General features: G+C 46.0%; 1 protein-coding gene across 1 annotated transcript; it reads left to right on the forward strand.

Moving 5' to 3' along the window:
* The first annotated feature begins 8,802 nt into the window (after positions 1-8,802).
* SUMO1 (small ubiquitin like modifier 1) lies at positions 8,803-18,542 on the forward strand. Its single transcript, XM_056861355.1, has 5 exons — positions 8,803-8,841; positions 12,679-12,753; positions 13,516-13,593; positions 16,875-16,946; positions 18,220-18,542. The coding sequence occupies exons 1-5, from the start codon at positions 8,830-8,832 to the stop codon at positions 18,286-18,288; spliced, it is 306 nt and encodes a 101-aa protein (XP_056717333.1). The 5' UTR covers positions 8,803-8,829; the 3' UTR covers positions 18,289-18,542.
* Positions 18,543-18,822: the final 280 nt, after the last annotated feature.

Genomic DNA, 18,822 nt, shown 5'->3' on the forward strand with positions numbered 1-18,822 from the left:
AGTGCAAAGTGTAAATAAGGGATTAGATCAAAGAGTATCCTTTAAATGGTCCCGTTAAAAAATGGTTTTCACAGTACATTCTCCAAGCCTCCCATTCCCCCCAGAATTGTACATTATCATTCTGGTTTATCAAAGCTGTAAGCTTCGCCATCTCGGTCAGTTGAGTCCTAGTATATATTATGAGTTCCTTCCCTTAAAAAAATACACCTGCTCATACAGCCGGCAGTGTATCCCCCCGCCCCCCCGGACTAAGTGTGTAATGTAATCCTAAAGAAATTTCTTTGCTTAGGGTTGCATTGAAAGTGTGACACTTTCACACACACTGAATAATGCATTTTCAGCCCACTTTCAATGCACTTCAATGATTTACAAGTGGATTTTGCTGTTTCACACAGTAAAATCCAGCTGCAAAGTGCGTTGAAAGTTCATTGAAAGTGCATTATCCGGCATGTGTGAAAGCGCCTCTCAAATTACTGCAACGTAAGGGGACCTTTCACTGGCAAACCACCTGTTAGTCTCTTGCCATGAAAACCCCATAAGGGGTCGCCATAAGTCGGCTGCGACTTGACTGCACTTTACACACACACACAAGGGGACCTTTAAATGACACTTAGATTAAATAACTTTTACCCTGATTCTTATGTACTTGTATCTGCCTTGTTTGCTTTTTGTATTTTACAATAAAAAATGTACCACAGTTCCAACTAGGGATTACAGCTCATTTCCAGACTATGGAGATCAGTTCTCCTGAAGAAAATGGATGCTTTGGAGGGTGGGCTCTATGGCATTGGACCCCACTGAGGCTCCTGTCCTCCCCAGGCTCCATCCCCACATCCCCAGGAGTTTCCCAACCTGGATCAGGCAGCCCTATTCCCCCATCTTCTGTGGGTGGCCAGTGGAGACCTGACAACCCTACTTGCAACAGTTAACAAATTAATCCCATTTGTTAATAATAGACTTCTTCAGAGTCCAACAACTTTTTAAAAATTCCATTTAGGCAATAAAACAGTCCCATGTACTAACATTTCCCCCTCATAAACAGCACGATGCAACTATAAAAAGCCACAATAGACCATTAAAAACTCCCTCCCCAGGGAGATTTGTGTCTCCCTCTATTGTCGTCTTCCACCAGCCAGTGAAAACTTTTTTGTTCTGTTTGTTATACACCCAATGACTTATTGGCCTCCATCTATAAGTTTTTGATGTTATTTTTGTTTTTATGTTTTTTATTTTTGTTTTAAATGTCAAAATGTTTTAATGTTTGATTTTTGCGGCCTTGGGGGACACTGTTTAGGGGGAAAGGCGGCATTGGAATGTTTTAGATAAAATAAATAAAAATCCCATTAATCAGGTGTCCGTGCAAAGCCAGAACCAGCCAACTGCCCTCTCAAAAAACAACAGCCTTCTAGGCATCCAGAAAACATGGACAAAATGAGCAGAAACATGCGGGGAGAGCGAGGGACCTCTGATGGTCGGGAAAGGCATGCTTTATTAAAAGGAAGCCCTGAAGGAGTTGGCGGGGTGACCGCCAGGGAAACAGCCCTGCATAAATGGCCTATGTGAGAGAACATACCCATGGTTTGAATATGGTTCAGAAAGATCTGAGTACAGGTGGAGATGAACTACGTTGCAGTTTGTGCCCTGCGTAGCAGTCTTCTGATCCAGCTTATACTCCTGTAACTTTGGTGGATTTAACACTGTTTTTTTAGGTAAACCATGTCTCTCTTTGTGCTGGTTGCAATCCAAAAGCACTGAGTACATGGACACAAGGGAATTGCATACATAGTTAGGCCTACACCAGCGTGGTGTAGTGGTTAATAGCAGTGGTTTGGAGTGGTGGACTTTAATCTGGAGAATCGGGTTTGATTCCCCACTCCTCCACATGAGCAGTGGAGGCTCATCTGGTGAACTGGATGGGTTTTCATCCTCCTCCACATGAAGCCAGCTGGGTGACCTTGGGCTAGTTACAGCTCTCTTCGAGCTCTCTCAGCCTCACCTGCCTCACAGGGTGTCTGTTGTGGGGAGGGGAAGGGAAGGTGATTGTAAGCCGGTTTGGTTCTCTTTTAAGTGGTAGAAAAAGTCGGCATATAAAAACAAACTCTTCTTCTTCTTCTTTCCTTCCTTTCTTTCCCGTCAGCCACAGCAGCTCCTGAGCCACGTATTACCAAACAAATTGCGAAGTTTCTGTTTATCGTTATCCAGGCCAATATTCCCCAAAAGATCCTGTTTAGGAAGCAAAGAAAATGGCTATTATAAATGACCAGATAGTAGGCCTAAACCAGTAATAAAATCCTTAAATTTTCAGCTTAATCAACATCAAAAATACTTCCTTGTATAAACTACAGATTAAGCTGGTACAGCTGCTGGTTGGCAATAAATAGGATTGCCAACCTCCTGGTGGGGCCTGCAGATCTCCTGCAATTACTACTGATCTCCAGACTACAGAGATCAGTTCCCCTGGGGCAAATGGCCACATTTTTTTGGGGGGGGGGGGACACGACTGTATAGTATTATACCTTGCTGAGGTCTCTCCCCTCCCCATACTCTGTCCTCCCTTTGTTCCGCCCCAGATGTCCAAGAATGTCCCCTTCTAGAGTTGGCAGCCCTGGCAATAAAGATAACATAGTTCAAATTTGCAACAACAGCAAAGGAAGATTTCTATACCCAGGCTGCTGTTTTTAGATGTATGTCTCTCTCTCTGCCAGAGCCAACATGATGTAGTAGACCCATGTTCGAATCCCCACTCCTCCACATGAAGCCTGCTGGGTGACCTTGGGCCAGTCACACACTCATTGTTAGATTTTTCATATAAAATCTGGTAATTTAGCAGACTGCTCAAAGGCTATTGTGCGCAGCAAAGCCCATATGATCGATGTGTTTGCCAGGAACAAAATTACTCGGAGCCTTTTATCTATTCAAACTAATATACTTCATTTATTGTAGGAGCGCCATTTCTGGATAGGATAGAGTAAATACAGTTTCCTAATCTAGTCTAACTAACTAGGATGGAGGGAGATACGGGACTTGTGTCCTGCCCTCATGGTTGCAAGATGGAGAAGAAGGTGTGGGAAAAGGGGCGGGGCTGTGGCTCAGTGGTAGAGCCTCTGCCTGGAATGCAGAAGGTCCCAGGTTCAATCCCCGGCATCTACAGTTAAAGGGACTGGGCAAGTAGGTGATGTGAAAGACCCCTGCCTGAGATCCTGGAGAGCCGCTGCCGGTCTGAGTAGATAATACTGATGGACCAAGGGTCTGATTCAGTCTAAGGCAGCTTCATGTGTTCATGTGTGTGTGCGAGGGGAGGTGTGAAGAGGAGGAAGTTTCCTGAGAATAGCCATCTGCACATCAAAGGGATAGTGTCAGAAAAGTGGAGAAAGGATGCCCAGAGCCTTGACCCCTCTATCTCTCTGAATCTCTTGTCAATTGCCCCTCTGAAGTTTGAGGTCAAGGGACAGTGTAAAGTCCTGCACTTCCAACCCTCTCAGCCCCGGCCCTGACAAGTATTTGGATGAGAGACCTCCAAGGAACAGCAGGGGCCTGACACGGAGGCAGGCAATGGCAAACTACCTCTGAACATCTCTTGCCTTGAAAACCCTATGGGGTGCTCTTCCATTCGTAGCCCGAGCGGTGTTGCAGGCAGAAGTTTAAGCTATGGCCAAGTCCAAGAACCACACCACTCACAACCAGTCTCGCAAACGGCACAGAAATGGTATTAAGAAGCCCAGGTCACATAGATATGAATCTCTGAAGGGGGTTGATCCCAAGTTCCTGAGGAACAGGCACTTTGCGAAGAAACAACAAAAAAGGGCTGGGGGAAAAATGCAGGCAAACAATGCCAAGTAACCATCTTGCCTTTCGATGGCGAAAGGGACTGGCTTGCTTGGAATCCGATCAGCAGTTTTTCCTCCTGTTTGTTTTTCACTCAAGGCATTTTGTATAAATAAAATTTGGTGTAATATACAGGTAAAAAAAACCCTATGGGGTCGCCATAAGTTAGCTGTGATTTGACAGCAAATTCTCTCTCTCTCTCTCTCTCTCTCTCTCTCTCTCTCTCTCCATAGTTTCACAGTAAAATGCATAATCAAATCTGTTGGGTCTAAATATAACAGTTCAGCAGTCAAAACAAGGGGAAATTAACAAGTCTAAACCATGCATTTTAAAATAAAATCTCTGCAGATTTACTTACGGAGAGATTATTCACAGCACTGAGTATGTTAATAAAGTGCAAATTGCAGCTGTTATAAAAATAATGCACGTCTGTTCATTTGGTTCCAAACACAGCATGCAAGTGGGTTTAGGCTAAGCCTTCAATTTAAAACAATTCTAAGGCCAGATGACTGGGGAAGGCACTGGCAAACCACCCCGTAAACAGAAGTCTGCCTAGTAAACGTCGGGATGTGACGTCACCCCATGGGTCAGGAATGACCCGGTGCTTGCACAGGGGACTTTTACCTTTAATGCCCTTTATGCATGGGTATTTAGCCTTGCGATCCCTGCTGGACTGCTTTGGGGCTTTGTTGGGATTATGCACGATTTCCCCAACCTTCAGAAGTCACTTAGCTGCTGCCTCACACTTTCCCCATGGACTCAGGATACTGTTTTGCCACAAATTTAAAGTCTTCCAATTACAAAGCAGCATAGGACCTCAGTGGGGTATAATGCCACAGAGTCCACCCTCCAAAGGGGAGAGACTCAGAAACTCGGTATTTTGCTGGGGATGCATAATTGATCACAATGTACTTCTGGAATTTCTTCAGGGCAAAAAGCCGCCATGCATAGAGTTTTGAGAATTCAGATCAGAAAACTGCATCTGCAGAGCAGCAAATCCAAGGCAAACGTCCCATACATAAATGGCCTAAATGTAAAAAAAAAAAAAAAAAATGTACTAATGGCATTTTTTCTTGTTGCAGAGTTCCTATGTTTTTAATAGCTGGGTAACAGGAGGAAATTCAGCCAGTGATGCTTTTCCCTAACCCCACATCAGCAAAAGCTTTGCGTCTTCATTCTTTTCTTGTCAGACTCATAATTTTAAAAACATGTGACCCCCAAACCTCCCCAAAATAGTTACTGAAATGTAGTAAAATGGATGCCAGTGTAGCTCCACTGACTTCCAACAGCCTGCAATGGCTTCAGTCAAAGGATTTCAGTTTAAAAGCATCAGGTAGTAATCTATATAATCTGAAAAATTTAAAAACCGGGATCACAGAAATTTACTTTGCACAGGAGATCTCCAGCTACTACCTGGAAGTTGGCAACCCTACCAGCAGGAAGGGAATGGGATTTCCACTCCCTGTTGAGTCTTGTAGTTTCCTAACTCTCTCAACCAAAAGGGAGACTGCAGCCAAGAAATCAGGAGATGGAGACTGGGAAGGGCAGCCATGAAGGAGCTAGAAAAGATTCTGAAGTGTAAGGATGTGACACTGGCCACCAAGATTAGGTTAATTCATGCCATCGTATTCCCTATTACTATGTATGGGTGTGAAAGCTGCACAATGAAGAAAGCTGACAGGAAGAAAACAGATTCCTTTGAAATATGGTGTGGGAGGAGAGTGTGACGGATACCCTGGACTGCCAAAAAAACAAATCAATGGGTTCTACATCAAATCAAGCCTGAACTGACCCTAGAAGCTAAAATGACTAAACTGAGGCTGTCGTACTTTGGTCACATTATGAGAAGGCAAGAGTCACTGGAAAAGACAGTCATGCTAGGAAAAGTTGAGCAGGAAAAGAGGAAGACCCAACAAGAGATGGGTTGACTCAATAAAGGAAGCCACAGCCCTCCATTTGCAAGGTCTGAGCAAGGCTGTCAAAGGTAGGATGTCAAAGGGGGTTACCACACTTGTATTAAGAGTTTGAAAATGTTATAAAAAAATACTGTTTGCACTTTCTTTGGCCCCTTTAGCTGTGAAGACGTTTTCCAACCATTTATAAGCCGTTATATCCAAAAACCCTTTTAAAACGATGTTTTTTCATAACATTTTCAAACTCTTAATACATCGCGGGGAATACAAAGTGCGGTAACCCATTTTGATTCATGGGGTCGCCATGAGTCGGAAACAACTTGACGGCACTTCACACCTCTCTCCCTCCTGGTAATCACCAGACCCTACGTGCCATCGGCAGCCAACCCAACCCACCGTCCCGTATTTGTGCGTGCAACAACTGTGCAGCACCAATGGTCGCACATTCTAGCTGTATCTGAAGAAGAGAGCTGTGGCTCACGAAAGCTCATACCCTGCCAGAAAATATTTTTGTTAGTCTTTAAGGTGCTACTGGACTCTTGCCCTTTTCTACTACTGCAGACAGACTAACACGGCTACCCACTGTGAATTATCTCTATGAATGAAAGTCCTCCAAAATGTCCTATCTTTGACAGCCTTGCTCAGATCTTGCAAACTGAGGGTCGTGGCTTCCTTTATTAAGTCAGCCCATCTCTTGTTGGGTCTTCCTCTTTTCCTGCTGCCCTCCACTTTTCCTAGCATGACTGCCTTTTCCAGTGACTCTTGTCTTCCCATAATGTGCCAAAATACAGCAGCCTCAGTTTTGTCATTTAGCTTCTAGGGAGATATCAGACTTGATTTCATCTGTGTTAAGTGCCATCAAGTCGCTCCTGACTCATGGCGACCCTATGAATGAAAAGGGCAAGAGTCCAGCAGCACCTTAAAGACTAACAAAAATATTTTCTGGTAGGGTATGAGCTTTTGTGAGCCACAAAGTGAGCTGTGGCTCACGAAAGCTCATACCCTGCCAGAAAATATTTTTGTTAGTCTTTAAGGTGCTGCTGGATTCTTGCCCTTTTCTACTACTGCAGAAAGACTAACACGGCTACTCACTGTGAATTATCTCTATGAATGAAAGTCCTCCAAAATGTCCTATCTTTGACAGCCTTGCTCAGATCTTGCAAATGGACGGCTGTGGCTTCCTGTTGAGTCCATCCATCTCTTGCTGGGTCTTCTTCCTCTTTTCCTGCTGCCCTCCACTTTCCCTAGCATGACTGTCTTTCCCAGTGATTCTTGTCGACTCCTGAACTTTTCTTGCTCTGGTTTTATTTTTTATTTTTTTGGGGGGGGGGAAGAGGAACACATGAAGCTGCCTCCTACTGAACTGGACCCCCCCTGGGTCCATCCAAGTCAGTCTTGTCTACTCAGACCGGCAGCGGCTCTCCAGGGTCTCAGGCAGAGGTCTTTCCCATCACCTACTTCCCCAGTCCCTTGAACTGGAGATGCCGGGGATTGAACCGGGGACCTTCTGCATGCAAAGTCAGTATTGTTTATTGTATGCAAAAGTCAGAATTGTCTACTCAGACCGGCAGCGGCTCTCCAGGGTCTCAGGCAGAGGCCTTTCACATCACCTACTCACCTAGTCCTTTTAACTGGAGATGCTGGGGATTGAACCTGGGACCTTCCGAATGCAAACTCAGTATTGTTTATTGCATGCAAAAGTCAGTATTGTCTACTCAGACCGGCAGCCACTCTCCAGGTCTCAGGCAGAGATCATTCCCATCACCTGCTTGCCTGGTCCCTTGAACTGGAGATGCCGGGGATTGAACCGGGGACCTTCTGCATGCAAAGTCAGTATTGGTTCTTGTAGGTTATCCGGGCTGTGTAACCGTGGTCTTGGAATTTTCTTTCCTGACGTTTCGCCAGCAACTGTGGCAGGCAGGAAACTGGCGAAACGTCAGGAAAGAAAATTCCAAGACCACGGTTACACAGCCCGGATAACCTACAAGAACCAATGAACTCTGACCGTGAAAGCCTTTGACAATATTTTAAAGTCAGTATTGTTTATTGCATGCAAAAGTCAGAATTGTCTACTCAGACCGGCAGCCGCTCTCCAGGTCTCAGGCAGAGATCGTTCCCATCACCTGCTTGCCCGGTCCCTTGAACTGGAGATGCCGGGGATTGAACCGGGGACCTTCTGCATGCAAAGTCAGTATTGTTTATTGCATGCAAAAGTCAGAATTGTCTACTCAGACCGGCAGCCGCTCTCCAGGTCTCAGGCAGAGATCGTTCCCATCACCTGCTTGCCCGGTCCCTTGAACTGGAGATGCCGGGGATTGAACCGGGGACCTTCTGCATGCAAAGTCAGTATTGTTTATTGTATGCAAAAGTCAGAATTGTCTACTCAGACCGGCAGCTGCTCTCCAGGGTCTTTCCCATCCCCTACTTCCCCAGTCCCCTTAACTGGAGACGCCGGGGATCGAACCCGGGACCTTCCGCATGCCAAGCAGATGCTCTGCCACTGAGCCCACCTCCTCCCCAAGCAACTGCTCGGCATGCAGAAGGTCCCAGGTTCGATCCCCGCCGTCTCCCGTTAAAGGGGTCTCGGCAAGTAGGCGATGGGGAAGACTTGAGATGCTGGAGAGCGGCTGCCGGTCTGAGTGGACAATCCTGACTTGGATGGACAAGGGTCGGATTCAGCATAAGGCCGCTTCATGTGTGTTCCTGCCGTGCCACTGAGCCGCAGCCCCTCCCCGAACACACGAACACACGAAGCTGCCTCCTCCTGAACCAGACCCCCCCCCCCCGGGTCCCTCCAAGCCAGTCTTGTCCGCTCAGGCCGGCAGCGGCTCTCCGGGGTCTCCAGCCGGGCAGGCGGGCAGGCGGGGAGCGAGAAGCGGCCCCCGGGCTGGGCTGGAAGGGGGAGGCGGAGGAGCGGCGGCGTCGCTGCGTCGCGAGAAGTGGGGCCCGGCGCAGAGGAAATCCCGCCCGCGGCCGGCCTTGCGTGCTGCTGCTGCCGCTGCGCCGCTCCGGCTCGGCGACCGAGGCGAAGCGGGAGGCCGAGGCCGAGGCCGGGCGCGCTTCACCGGCGTCGGCGGCGGCGGGAGGAGACATGTCGGACCAGGTCAGGCGCGCCGCCCGCGGCCCTGCGCCGCCCTGCGCCGGGAGAGGGAGGCCCCGCCAGGCCCTGCCGAGGAGGCCGCGGGGCGAGGGGGGCGGGAGAGGGCCCCCTACCCCCCAGGCGCCGCTTTCGGGCTCCCCCCGTCCCCTCTTTTGGGCCCGGGGGTCCCGCCGCGAGGAGGCCGCCTCGGGCGAGGGGGGTCCCGGCGCGGGGCGCCACGCGAGAGCGGGGACGGAGAGGCCGCGCCAGGCCGCAAACCAAAGGCCCCCCGTTTCGCCCTCCTCGGCCTGGCGGCGGCTCCCCGGGGACGCCGCGACGTGTTTTTTTGTGTTATTCCCCCAAATAGTTTTATTTGTTTTTGGGTTTTTGTGTGTGTGTGTGTGTGTGGGGGGGGAGAGTCTCTTTCTCCCTGCGTGCCCATCGAGGGCCGCTCTCCACGCCAGATGCGGGTTTCTGTTTGGTGTCGTGTGAAGCGACCTTTTGGGCCGGGGTGGTTGCCGGTCTCGGGGCGTCTTCGCGGCCTTGGAAGGGTTATTAGAAAAGCGCCAGAGTCCAGTGGCACCTTAGAGACCCAACAACATTTCTGGCAGGGTATTGAGCTTTCGTGAGCCATAGCTCACTTCTTCAGATACAGAAAAGAGCCAGAGTCCAGTAGGACCTTACAGACCCAACAACATTTCTGGCAGGGTATTGAGCTTTCGTGAGCCACAGCTCACTTCTTCAGATACAGAAAAGAGCCAGAGTCCAGTAGGACCTTAAAGACCCAACAACATTTCTGGCAGGGTGTTGAGCTTTCGTGAGCCACAGCTCACTTCTTCAGATACAGAAAAGAGCCAGAGTCCAGTAGCGCCTTAAAGACTGACCCAATTTCTGGCAAGGTATGAGCTTTCGTGAGTCACAGCTGACTTCAGGTATAGAAAAGAGCCAGAGTCCAGCGGCACCTTAAAGACTAACAAAATTTCTGGCAAGGTACGAGCTTTCGTGGGCCCACAGCTCACTTCTTCAGATCTCTCATGAAATCTCTTACCCTGCCAGAAATTTTGTTAGTCTTTAAGGTGCCGCTGGACTCTGGCTCTTTTCTACTGCTAGTGACAGATGGCCCAGGCTAGCCTGATCTCATCAGATCTCAGAAGCTAAGCAGGGTCAGCCCTGGTTACTATTTGGAAGGGGGACCACCAAGGAAGTCCAGGGTTGCTGTGCAAAGGAAGGCACTGGCAAACCACCTCAGTTAGTCTCTTGCCATGAAAACCCCAAAAAGGGGTCGCCATAAGTTGGCTGCGACTTGAAGACACTTCACACACACACACACACACAGTGACAGACTAACACGACTACCCATCGTGATCTACCAGTAACTCCTTTGAAAGGTTATGTACACGCATTGTAACATAGACACCTTGGTGGAGGTAAGAAGGGGAGCTTCTTTATGGAGAGCTGTTAAATCCCAAAGAAATAGTTGGGGGGCAAATTCCCATATTGTTTAGTTTCTTGGAGATCGTGTGGAGGGAGAGTGAGTTGAGCAGAACGGTTTTCTCGGACATATCTTTCAATTGTCACTGTAACCATTCATCATTTTTTGGGGGGGTGATTGTCATTTTTTTTGCAGTTGTACGCTTCAGCTTTTAATCAAAAATTAAAAACTAGCTCAAAATCGTAAATTTACATTGCACAGATGGCCTGATCATTAATTTTTTTTAGTATTGTGGTTTTCTGTAACATTGCGGGTTGTAAATCTAATTTGACTGTAAGACTTCTGGAATACTTTTAGCAGCAGAACTGAGTCCACAAAGTGTGTAAGAAATGTTGTTCGTGAAATGGAAACAATCCCTAGGAATGCTGCCCATGCTTTCCCAAAACAAGCCGCATTAACTGGGTTATCTGCCCCTTTGGAAGTGGTGTGACCTGCTAGAATTAATACACAGCAGCCCTTCTGTTCTTAGGGCTTTTTGCCATCTTCTGGGTGGGCCCGTTTGCATCATGATTTTCTACTGGGATCAGGAACACAGGTAGAAAGCTGAACCCAGGTAGGAACTTCATGAAAACCGCTTTCCCCCACTGAGATGATGATATGACGCTGTCATAATTGATTTGCCGTGTTTCTAACAGAATTCTACCTGCTCCTCTTGTGTTGTCGTAGCAGCTGCAGTTCTAACTTTCTGAACGCTCCTGGTTAATTCCCTTGATCTTGCGTTTATTTGGCACTCTCAGTTTACCTATGCTGTGTTTTAGAAATAATATAAACTAGGCCACTGGACTTTTTTTTAGCACAAGCCTGTGGTGGTCAAACCCTTCCAAGAGATTTATTGTCAGCGTCCATTGTGTGCTCAATAGAATTATTCACCATCTTTTTTGAGTCTGCCCTAAGTATGTAGAAGGTATTGATGGATTTTCATTTAAGCCAAAAGTGAGAGAGAGAGAGGCTTTCTCAGCAGGAAGCTTAATGCTTTATTAAATGCTGAGGTAGCTGTCCATTCTCCAAAACATTTTTATGCAAACATCTTACAAGAGAATTCTCCGTTACAAAACAAGAGTTACATTGTCGGGGAATTCTCCAGAAAATGTCTAGTTCTTCTAGGCACTTTTTATGCAAAGGATAAATACGTGGTTGCTTGTAAGGGTGATAGCATTATTCTCTTTATTAAATAAAATAGATTTACTGTCTTTTTTAAACACCTGCTGAGTTTTACTATTGATATTTCAGTGCTGGAACTTTTTGGACTCTGTTCTGCAGAACCCTGGAGTTACTGGAAACTGATCACCTTAAAGACCAACAACATTTTCCAGGGCACAAGTGAAATTCATGTCAGTTTATGCCCTTTTTTTGGTCTTTAAGGTGCTGTTGGGCTCAAATCTACTACTACTATTACAGACTAACACAGCTACCCACCTGAAACTAAAACAAGACAGGATACTTTTCTCTTGCACATTCAGGGTTTCAAGTCGGAGGTAGTATTGAAATATCTTAGGCTTAATTTGCTCTGTGAATGCTAGTGCAAATTTGTTTATTGAATTAATTCAATATTCAGATGTATCCAGATTGTCTCTCCATTTATTAAGCCATTACAACTACACATGAACACATGAAGCTGCCTTCTACTGAATCAGACCCTTGGTCCATCAAAGTCAGTATCGTCTACTCAGACTGGCATCAGCTCTCCAGGGTCTCAGGCAGAGGTCTTTCCCATCACCTACTTGCCTAGTCCCAGTTTAACTGGAGATGCCAGGGATTGAACCTGGGACCTTCTGCATGCCAAGCAGATGTTCTACCACTGAGCCATGGCCCCTCCTCTGCAAACTGCCATGCATCTATTGAAAATAAGGGGATGTGTTTAAATTATATTCACCTTTAATATAGGTAAGCATCAGTAATTGGGATTTTGTGCATACTGCTCTTGAAAACAGATCATCTGCATTATGACTTTGAGAGAGCTCCTTTATATTGTAGGTAACGCAAAGGTAAAGCAAACTTTCCCAGTTGTCCGTACTCCATCCAGGTACAGTAGTTTGCAGTAGTTTGCGATAATAGCTTGCTGTTCTAAACATGCTGGCTGGTACATCCTGCGTATGAGACTGTACCACTGGAGAAAGAGTGCAGGGATTGCTTGTCTAGGAGAGCAATCCTAAACAGAGTTTTGTTCTATAGTCTTTGTGCATCTAATTCAGTTCTTCCAACCTTAATCTTTCACGGCTCTCTGTCTCATGTATGTAGAAGAAAAGCTGAGCGGTCCCCGTCTTTTGCCAGTTTTCTGTAAATGCACAAAAAGATGCTAAAAAACTGTCCAGTGAAAACAGACTGTAGTTTATCCCTCTTTCAGATCATTGGTTGTTGTTTTTTTGCAGGAAGCAAAACCTTCAGCAGAGGACTTGGGAGATAAGAAAGAAGGAGAATATATTAAACTCAAAGTCATTGGGCAGGTGAGCACTTCTGATCAATTGCATGGGGTGCAATCTTGCGGGCACATATTTATTTATTTACATAATTTATATCCCGCCTTTCTGCCCTTACAAGGGCTGCCAAGGCGGCTAACAATTTAAAACATACATGATAAAAGATGTTATAAGCCATTAAAATAACTCCCTCCCAAACATACCTCATTAAAACGGCTTTAAAGAGAGTTAAAAAACAGTGCTACAATACTAACAAAACAAACAAACCATAAAACTTTGGTTAGGAAGGAGGGATTGTTGAGGGAATGCCAAACAAAACAAAATTCACCCACTGGTGGAAGATGGCAACAGAAGGGGACAGACCCTGGGGCTTTGGTGCCATGACCAAGAGGGCCCTTTCTCACGTTGCTACCCACATAATCCCAGGAGGTGGGGGCACCTGAAGCAGGGCCTCCGAAGATGACCGTAATGGTTGGGCAGGTTCATAAGGGATTAGGCGGTCCTTCAGGCATATTGGTCCCAAACCATAAAGGGCTTTGACACTAATCTGGTGAACTGGATTTGTTTCCCCACTCCTCCACTTGAAGCCTGCTGGGTGACCTTGGGCTAGTCACAGCTCTCTTTGAGCTCTCAAACCCACCTACCTCACAGGGTGTCTGCTGTGGGGAGGGGAAGGGAAGGTGATTGTAAGCCGGTTTGATTCTTCCTGAAGTGCTAGAGAAAGTCGGCATATAAAAACCAACTCTTCTTCTTTATCATATGGTAATGTATTTTGTATTTCCTTTGTAGGACAGCAGCGAAATCCACTTCAAGGTGAAAATGACAACGCATCTAAAAAAACTTAAAGAATCATACTGTCAGAGACAGGTTTGTGAAGTTGTGGAAACTTGACCTTCTTCCCTAAAAGGCACTCGAATTCTTTTTCAGCTACAAAAGTCAAAGAGATTGAAGTGGGATAAATAAAACTACACAGTACATCAGATTAATAGGATTTGATTATGATATGGGAGCCTCTGGCAGGGATGAGCTGAGCTATTATGAAGTGGAATATTCATGTGTATTCTAAATACTGAGGAAATGAAGTTCCCAATGACAGTTTTTTTGCAAATAGTTCAGCCTCTGTAAGAGATGCGAGAGTTCGTTTTGGTGCAGATTTAAAATGTCACCTAGTCCTTATGGACAGAAGGAACTGTTAAGAAGGTGGAAGACTGGAAAGCTGAGGAGGTTGTGTTCCAGGAAATAGAATTGCTAAGGGGTGGGGCTTTAGAAGGAGAACAGCAGGATTGGTAGTGGAATCCAAAGGAAAGATGGGTGGTGGGGGTATAAAGAAAAGAAGAGTTGGTTTTTATATGCCGACTTTCTCTACCACTTAAAGAAGAATCAAATCGGCTTACAGTCACCTTCCCTTCCCCACAACAGACAACCTAGGTGGGGCTGAGAGAGTGTGACTAGCCCAAGGTCACCCAGCTGTCTTCATGTGTAGGAGTGGGGAAACAAATCCAGTTCACCAGATTAGCGTCTGCTGCTCATGTGGAGGAGTGGGGAATCAAACCCAGTTCTCCCGATCAGAGTCCACTGCTCCAAACCACCGCTCTTAACCACTACACCACGCTGGCTAAAGGCAGCTCCACCCCTCAGAAATGCCCCCCTGGAAGCGGCGCAAGCACTCACCCTGGGCATACGCTGCTGGGGAGGCAGTGCCGGCGCACGAGGCTCGTGCAGGCGCATTGCTCCTTGGGGCCGGCTTAAGTTGCCCTGCACCAGCGTCCGTGCCTCTTTGCACAGCGCAAGTGGAACTGATGCCAGCGTATGAGTCACACAGGCTCCTGTTCAGCTCTGCCCCCCCTTTCAGGATTGCCCAGTTAGTCTCTTGAGAACAGCATTTCTTTTCTTTTTTTTAAGAAGACGAAGAGTTGGTTTTTATATGCCGACTTTCTGTACCACTTAAGGCACATGAACATATGAAGCTGCCTTATACTGAACCAGGGCATTGGTCCATCAAAGTCAGTATTGTCTACTCAGACCAGCAGCAGCTCTCCAGGGTCTCAGGCAGAGAATGACTAGCCCAAGGTCACCCAGCTGGCTTTGTGTGTAGGAGTGGGGAAACAAATCCAGTTCACCAGATTAGCTGCCTCCGCTCATGTGGAGGAGTGGGGGATCCTTTCCTTTCCTCCTTTGCTCCTATGACCCATAGGTCCTGAGCAGTTATTTCTTAGAGGAAAATATGATGGAGAGATATTTGGCCACGGCCAGTGTTATATTTGGATCTCTATCCATCAGCAAAAGGGAGTATTTTGTCTCTTGTTATGGGGGCAGGAATTCTCGCCAATATGGGGGCGATCCGTTTATCTTGGTGGTGTTTAAAGGGGGAATTCCATCATCTTATGAGATAATGTGTCAGTTTTCTTGGAATTGCATGAGCAAAGTCTGTCAGAGTATGGTAGATTTCCATATCTTCCATTTAATACTTCTGAGGGTGCTGGAGTGGGGAATCAAACCCCCTTCTCCAGATCAGAGTCCACCGCTCCAAACCACCACACTTAACCACTACACCTTTGCTGGCTCTTCTGCTTTTTAACTTGAGAGAGATGCAGCATCAAAATGGTCTGAGGGGGTTAAGGTGTGTACAGCTCCAATTTATAGAACTGGAGCTGAAAATAAGCATTGGGTCATCTACCTCTGTTCCCCGTGCAGAACCACTTGGGTATCTCCAAGCGCTTGTCGAACTTTAGGTCTACAGGAAGAGATGTTGCTGTTGCCTTCAGCTGCTTGTTAGTGTTGATAGAGGGCATAACTGGCGAGAATCAATTTAATGTCACACATAAGCCCTCTGAATATCGCAGTGAAATTTGCAGAAAATTGTAGCAACTGGTTTTTAATGGAGGATTTTATCTTGCATCAACTCCTGATTCGCTCGCTTTGATTCTTTAATATTTCATATAGCGACTACTTTTCAAACTGTAGAAGTTAAGGTTAATGTAAACATTTCTGTAGGATAATAGTTTGGATATGTTTTGTAAGAAAAGATCCCAGAAAAGATTATTCTTAGATGTACCGATTTGGGTGACTGGGTTGGAAGAATCAAAGTATTTTTGTTAAGTGTAAACACATTTTCAGTAAGGACAACGGTCATGGAAGTGGCTTGTTTTGTCTATTTATAGCCTGCCTTTCTTGCTGAGACTTGAGGTGGATTACACAGTATAAGACAATGCAGTCACGTGGCATGAGACATCCAGAAAAGAGCAACCAAAATGATCAGGGGGCTAGAGCAACTGCCCTATGAGGAGCAGTTAAAACTCTTAGGGTTGTTTAGCTTGGAAAGGTGGTGGTTAAGGGGGGACATGATAGAGGTCTATAAAATTATGCATGGTATGGAGAGAGTAGACAGGGAGAAGCTTTTCTCCCTCTCTCATAATACCGGAATGCGGGGTCATCTGCTGAACCTGGAGGGTGGGAGAAAAGGAAGTATTTCATCACACAACACATAATTAAATTGTGGAACTCCCTACCCCAGAATGTGGTGTTGGCTGCTAACTTGGAAGGCTTTAAGAGGCGAGTGGACATGTTCATGGAGGAGAAGGCTATTCAGGGCTACTAGTAAAAATGGATACTAGTCATGAGGCACACCTATTCTCTCCACGATCGGAGGAGGATGCCTATTATATTAGGTGCTTTGGAACACAGGCAGGATAATGTTGCTGCAGTCATCATGTTTGTGGGCTTCCTAGAGGCACCTGGTTGGCCACTGTGAACAGACTGCTGGACTTGATGGGCCTTGGTTTGATCCAGCAGGGCTTTTCTTATGTTCTTACGTTTATGTTCTTAGCAAACAATTAGAGCTAGGAACACAAAAATTAGAGGCTATGCAAAAAAGTATCAGATATGGTTTGTAATAAACCATGCAAAAAGTAGAGTTTCAAAAGTAGAAAATGCAGTAAGAGCAGTACTGTACATGTGACATACAGTGGAATAGATTATCTGGTAAATATCTGCACAGTAAATATTTGTTTATGCATCCTCAGGTATAAAGGAGGCTTTCTACACATAAATTTTACAGTAAAGTAAGATTAGTTAGTAGACACTGCATTTTTTGTAAGTACTTTTTGTTTAGTCTTGCAAATATCGGTACATTGTGTTTTTCTTTTTAGGGGGTTCCAATGAATTCACTCAGGTTCCTCTTTGAGGGTCAGAGAATAACTGATAATCATACTCCGAAAGAGGTAAGTGGTTTTATTTTGTAAAAAAATTAATATGTGGTGACAAAAATATCTGGAAATAAGATATGATTGTAAGTTGGACAATTTTTACACATTCCCACATTTCAGAAGCAGCTTCTGTGTATGGATGAGCTGGAAGGAGGCTCAAAATAATGCCTCAGGCCCATCAGAGGAGCTTGCGAGGCGCAGCTGGTTCACCCATGCATAGATGAGCCCAAGCGATGTTGGCCTATGGACGTCACATTAGGAACACAACATATAGTTAAATTGTGGAACTCCCTGCCCCAGGATGTGGTGATGGATGCCAACTTGGAAGGCCTTAAGAGGGGAGTGGACATGTTCTCCCCCACACAGGCAGCCACCAGATGGATCTGAGGCAACCCCCGAATTATGTTCATGAAAGAGAGGGGCTATCCATGGCTACTAGCCAAAATGGATTCTAGTCATGATTCATACCTACCCTCTCCAGGATCAGAGGAGCGTGCCTATTATCTTAGGTACCACGGAACCCAGGCAGGACAGTGTCCTTGTTTGGGGGCTTCCTAGATACACCTGGTTGGCCACTGTGTGAACAGACTGCTGGACTTGATGGGCCTCAGTCTGACCCAGCAGGGCTTTTCTTACGTTCTTTTAACAGCCCAGAATTTGCAGAGATATCTAGTGATAACTACTTCCTGAGGTAAACAGTAGTTCTGAATAGGCAACTGTTCTGGCCTGAGAGAAGCGGGTGGGAAGCAGTCGCTTGGAAAGATATCGATGTATGGGCAAACAAAATGGCAAAGAGAGAGGCAAGATGAAGGTTGCACTTCTCTGGGATTAAGCCAAAGCCAGCAGTGCTGTCTGCTAATTCGGGGGTTGCTTCAGATCCATCTGGTGGCTGCCTGTGTGAGGGAGACTATGACTGGCGGAAGCATGTCCTTCACCTTCTGTGCGGCCAGATCCAACGGCACTGGGGCACCCCAGGGACTTAGAATCATAGAGTTGGAAGGGACCACCAGGGTCATCTAGCACAATGCAGGAAATTCACAACTACCTCCCCCCCGCACAAATCAACATTTTTACTCTTCATAAATACCTAATGTGCAGGATATAAAGTTGGTTTATAGTAATGATTTGAGTCAGTTCACTGAATCGTGTTTATTTTGTATAACTAGCTTGTTAGTCATAGTAAACTTCTCTGCTAGCTTATGGCCATACAGAAGAGAAGAGAATGAACGGCTATGAATTCAGAAAATTGGAGCAGTTCTTTAAAACAAATCTGTTTCCTCTTTCACAGCTTGGGATGGAAGAAGAAGATGTGATCGAAGTTTATCAGGAACAGACAGGAGGCCATTCAACAATTTAGGCTGTTTGCTTCCTTCCCCCGCCCCTTTTATTTCCTTTGATCCTTTTTTATTTTTAAATGATAGTTCTTTTGTAATGTGGTATATAACACTGAATTGAAAGCAACACCCCGCTCCCCTAACCGGGGTTTTATTTCCAAGTGTCTGTTCTGAATTCCTTGTGCTCATTACACACAATCATTTGTTTTCATAGTGCCGAACTCTTGTGAACCTGTCGCAGTTGTGCTTCCCTGTTTTCCCTGTTCCCTCTTTAGAAATACAACCCACTCACACATGCATTTGCGTGTTCACGAGGCTCATGTGTTTTCAAGCACGTTAACAGATCTGCTAGATGGGCGAAGGGTTCCTAATAACTTCCAAAAAATCGGCCTGAAGATTGGATGTGACTTTTACTTGTGGATTTTAAGTTTGGAGATGGAAGTTCTTCTGAAGTCTACACAGTGGGCGGCACGTGTCCTCAGATTCAGAACTGTTTTCTGTAGCTTTTGCTGATAGCCTAGAACAGAGAAGTATCCAAATGTTGATGGGAAAATGTA

This window comes from Euleptes europaea, chromosome 15, assembly GCF_029931775.1.
Source record: "Euleptes europaea isolate rEulEur1 chromosome 15, rEulEur1.hap1, whole genome shotgun sequence".
NCBI lineage: Eukaryota > Metazoa > Chordata > Lepidosauria > Squamata > Sphaerodactylidae > Euleptes > Euleptes europaea.